Here is a 5,330-nt window from a genome sequence, read left to right as displayed (position 1 = left end):
AATATAAATATATTTTCTAAAATAAATATGATTTTATTTTTCATGATATAAATGGCTGATTGGGAGGGAAAACACTAGCCAAGACTGAACTTCTCCCCCCACCCCATTTTTTACTATCATCTATTTTATTTTATATTCATAAGGATGTATTTTTTAATTCACGTTACAGTTGTGCAATCATATTGCTTCAGGCAAGAAATGTCAGTATGATGGAAACTGTTCATTTGCTCACAGTCCTGAGGAGAGAGAGATGTGGACCTATATGAAGGAGAACAGCAGTAAGTAGAACAGTAAATCTTAACCCTTGTAAATCTAATTGTTCTGCTTTTCATTCTTGTTCCTCAATTACCTTTTAATCCACTTTCTTTCACTGTCTTTTGTAGTAAGCCTTGCAAATGCCTTTTTTTTTGTTTTTTGTTTGATTTGAATAGACCCAGACTGGGTATTCAAAACCAGTATTAAATAAAAATAGTTACATTATGTATTTGTTGCTTTTGTGGTTTTTAACAATAGTTTGTATAACTTTTTTTAGATGTCTTAGAAATAGTATATTGATCCATGCAGCAATATTGTTTGGTGTTGCCATGTGCACACACTAGGATCCTGCTGATAACGTGGGGGCAAGCTATTAGCAGAAGAATTTCTGCCCCCTCAGTGCATTCATTGTAAATTACTATTCACTTTCTGTTGTTGACTTGTAACCTGTTAGAATGTTACTGGGGAGATAAAGTAAAAAATTGGAAGTAATAAATGCATAAATTATATTACCATGGTCTCCAAGAAAGCAGACTGAATTTACCAAAAGCTGTAGTACACTTTATATTAGTACTTTAAAATTCAGGTATTGCTACACAGCAGCAGCGTTGTTATCCAGTGGCACAGTTGTTACCTGTACTTTGGGTGCCTGTTGAGAAGTGTGCAACATCTTACTTTCCTCTAGATAGGCAGCAATGGGTCTTGGTAAGTAGCGCGAGACTGGTATTTCTCTAAGCTCTTATCTGTGCACTGTCTAACTGTCTACATTGTGTCCTTCCTTTTTGATTCTTACAACAGGTGGGGACTGAATTATGCTTGCAAACTCAGTCATTTATCTAGTATTCTCAGACTCTTGCCTCAATTGCTAATTACTTATTTTAGCTTCTGCTCTCATTAGTTCAAGACTTGGAGCAGTTGTATGACATATGGCTAAAAAGTCAAAAACCAGAAAAGGGAGATGATACAGCTGCTCAGGCAAACAAAGAGAATGGGAAGCAAATTCACATGCCGACTGACTATGCTGAAGTTACAGTAAGTAATCATAGGTATAATTCTAAATTCAAACATGTGGGGTTTTTCTTGTGCTGTCACATCCCCCCCCAGTCAGTAACATGCATTGTTGTCCTTATTTTGTTGGTGCTTCCTTAGATCATAGGTAGCTACACTAATTGCAGACTTTTAACTGACACTGTAAGGCATTTCTGAATCCTCTAAAGCCAGTGGAGATCATAAACTTCAGGTGATTGTTCAGAGAACTACATCTGTTAGGTTAACAACAACTTACAAGCCAACATAAGGCAAACATTCAAAATGTGTTAGGAGCAGTTCTGTGCTTACAGTATTGAATTCTCAATGTTTTGTTTTCAAATTCACTGTAAAACAGGTGGATTTTCACTGTTGGATGTGTGGGAAGAACTGTAATAGTGAGAAGCAATGGCAGGGTCACATTTCTTCTGAAAAGCATAAAGAGAAGGTTTTCCACACTGAGGATGATCAAAACTGCTGGCAGTATCGCTTTCCAACCGGAAATTTTAGCATTTGTGATAGGTATGTGGCTTTTAAGATGTCAAAAATGCTGAAAAATGACAGTTTGTAGTGTAAATAATTAAGGTGGTTATTAGTTTTGACAGATGTTTCTTGCTTGCATAAATCTTTGAACAAGAAATGAAGTAATTAACAGTATTGTAACACATGCTGTTAAAACTCAGGGAGTGACAATGTGCCCAGTTGTGGAACCAAATTAATGCTTGTGTGATGTTAAGCTAGTTTATTGCAGCTATGTGAAATATTGTTGGTATTATTACAAGTTTACTTAAGCATCTGTGTATTAATTCCCTGTGGAACACAAGAACAGTACCTAGCTGGGCATGATATTGGAGTTTTAAGGCAAGTAGAAATGTTGTTAGCATCAAACCAAATTTGTTTACATTGAGTATTTGTTACTGAAAGTCATTTATGAACATGTGGACGAGAACTTCCAAGACCTGTTGGTCTTCCCCAGTATTGGTTGTATGTTTTGCTGGTCCCTTTAATTCTTCAATGCAGCCTGTTTACCTGACTGCAGTCAAAAATGTATTGAAAGTTCTTTCCACTGCTGGTATCCTTTTGAAAGGCTAAAAACCTTAGAATCTGCATTCTGGAGTTAAAGATTCAATTTGCTGGTATGGATACCTTTCTTATTCTGTTTCAAGTTAAAGATTTTGAATGCCTTAGAGATCTTGAGAAATTGCACAGCATATAAATCAAGTTATTTTTTGTTTGCAGCCTTTGCATGGAAGCTTATATGTCCCCTTTACTAAATTTTTAAGTAACATCCTAAAAGCATTTGATGTTTTAAACATTGACAGACCTCATGTAGACTTACATAAAGTGAACACAAACTGGCATGCTTAGAACAAAAATACTAGGGTAAAATAGATTCTTAAGTCATACTGAGTACTTAAAATCCAAATTTAGTTAAAAAAGGGTAATGAATTAGTTGGATTTTTTTAACAATAGTAGTGCTTTAGTTTAATGAGTTAAATGATAATGTATTCATTTACCTGATAATATAACCTGATGGAATTAAACGTATCACGCATTAAATGACTCAGTAAAGTAGGAACATGAAGAACAGAAAGGAGAGAGCCATCTCTTGTCCTCTGTGAATACTTGACAGCTGGGGAAAAAAAATGTAATCAAATGCTAAACAGAGTTAGTATTGTCTTACTTAAAAAGTAAATACTCTTCCAATATTTTATTTTTATCCTTAATGTTGTAGTGTATTTGAGAAGCATGACCAGAAGAAAATACCTAAATACAATAGCAATCGTGATAATTCTGTGAAAACACTATTTGATACCTGTCTTAACAGATATATGGCTGGTACTTGTACTGAAGGAAACAACTGTAAATTTGCCCATGGAAATGCTGAACTCCATGAGTGGGAAGAACGAAGACAAGTTTTAAGAATGAAGCTCAGCAAAGCAAGGAAAGATCACTTGATTGCTCCCAGTGATAATGACTTTGGAAAATATAGTTTTTTGTTTAAAGACTTAAACTAATACTGAGATGACACATACATGTTATCAGCTGGAAGCATAAACCAGAAAATTTGACAAAAATCAAAAGCATGTGACAGAAAAGCTGCAGGTTTTCTGCTTTTATTGGCATATATTGTTCCTCCTGAACAGCAAAATATAGTAGATTTAGGGGGATTGAGCAGACCTGTCTGTGCTCTCATGAAACAGAGTGGTGATTAAAAAAATCTGAAGTATTACGTGCTTACTCACCTTCTGTTGGACAGAAAGTTAGGAAATAGAAAGGGGGGAAGAGAGGTCATAATCTAGGAAGCCCCCTAGTATCAGTCCTTCAGTTGAAAAACTTTAAGGTATCAAGGTATTGCAAAACTGTGTGTTATGGACTAAGAAGAAAATGATGGATGAAAATTCTTCAGATCTTTTAATGGAGAGGATTTGTTTAAAACAAAGTTTGCTACTTATCTATATGTAGGTTGCTAAAAAGGATTTTTCTTATTAAAGATTTTAAACAAAATAACCATTTAACTACAGTATATGTTGAATGGGTATTTTTTCTCTATTTGTATGTTTCAATATAATTTACTGAAAAAGGATCTTGGGAAGAAAAAAACTGAAGTAGTTAAAATTCTGTTTCTTGGTCTTTGCTGTTTAAATGATGATTTTGAAAGATTACACTTGTATGTCAGTATTGTGTACTATTGTATGGACTAATGTTGCCTGTAATAAAAAGAACTTTACACAAAGCTGTTTTGTGCATGTAGCCTCTCAGGACTGAGATTTTGTAAAAACAAACTAACAATTATTTCATTATTAGCAAAAGCTTGAGCACCTGTAGCTAAAAATTTACTACGTTGGTATTTGTGTCTCCAGCTCTTGTTTGCAGTTTTCTGTACTGTCATTAGCTCATTGCATCACTAAAGTAACAAGAATGGCCAGCCTACTTGTGAAGTAGAGACATCATTTTGGAGCTATGTGGTGCTGGGACGTTTTTAGCCTTTTGACTTGGGCATGAAGCACCCTCACCTGAGCTGCAAGGTGGATGGGACTTTAGATGGCATTTCCTGCAGCCCACAGGAAAGGGAAAACCATCCGTGTGGGCTGTGGTGCTTTCGGCCTGACAAGCCTTTTGGCTTTACAGTAGCCAGAGCTTCTGTTGTGTTTTGGCTTCTCTGCAGATTGTGCTTTCAGCTTGCTTTGTGTGGTCACTTAATGACCTTTTTAATTTCTGTTTTCCCCCAAACCAAGCTTTATTTAGTCATTTAAAATAGCTGAAGCTAGTTTTCTTCTTTTCCCCATACTTCTCCCTCTTAAGAGTATTTTTTCTGTTATTGGATGACTTTATAGAGTTAGAAGAGCTTTAAGAATGACTTCAGTAGTTTGAATGTAGTCAATGGCCACGTATTGTGTATGTAAAAAGTGTTGAACCAAAGTTCAGTGATAATCCATGCAGAGAATGAGACTGGAGGCCGTGTCCCTTTCACTTCACAAAATAAAAGCACAACAGTTACGGGAACACCACTTTACACTTCAGCCAGAGCGACGGGGATACTGAAGAAACTGTTCCTTCCCGGCAAGGCTGAAGGCCTTTTGAGTATGATGTACAGTGTGCATACAGGAGTAGCTTGGTGCTTGAAATACCACCTGCTGCAGTGCTAGTTTTTTACATTGTTTGTAATGAACTGAGCTTGAAATAGAGTATTATGGACAGTTATTTCTGTGACAAAACCTGATTGTATCGTGTGCCTTTCCAAATTGTTTTCTCAATTTTATGCTTTCGTTGTTTAATGTAAGTGCTCTGTAAATTACTGGAAGTAATTCTAGACAAAACTAAACATGAAATCTTTGTTCCGTACGGACGGTGTGAGAGCTTTAATGACTGCGTTGTGGGGCTGTCGGGGGGAACCTGCCGCGGTTGGGGGTTCGGTCCTCGCAGGAATGTGGAGTTACTGGGGAATTACTTCCTCCTCACTGATCCCGGCGACGGGAATTTTAACTGCCCTGCACACATAGCACGGGGCCATTGAGGGAATACTTAACACGCTTTTCCCGAGGCTG

General features: G+C 36.6%; 1 protein-coding gene across 1 annotated transcript; it reads left to right on the top strand.

The window, feature by feature from the left end:
• Window positions 1–169: 169 nt before the first annotated feature.
• LOC104413256 (zinc finger CCCH domain-containing protein 7A-like) lies at window positions 170–4,025 on the top strand (the record flags this gene model as incomplete). The annotated part of the gene is made up of 4 exons (XM_010024188.1): window positions 170–278; window positions 1,154–1,287; window positions 1,640–1,803; window positions 3,110–4,025. Coding segments are annotated over 4 exons (597 nt in total), but the record flags the coding sequence as incomplete, so codon positions are not given.
• Window positions 4,026–5,330: the final 1,305 nt, after the last annotated feature.

Source organism: Nestor notabilis, unplaced genomic scaffold (genome assembly GCF_000696875.1).
Source record: "Nestor notabilis isolate BGI_N333 unplaced genomic scaffold, ASM69687v1 Scaffold25191, whole genome shotgun sequence".
Lineage (NCBI taxonomy): Eukaryota > Metazoa > Chordata > Aves > Psittaciformes > Psittacidae > Nestor > Nestor notabilis.
Note: the sequence above shows the minus strand (reverse complement) of the source record. Positions and strands in the feature narration are given on the sequence as shown.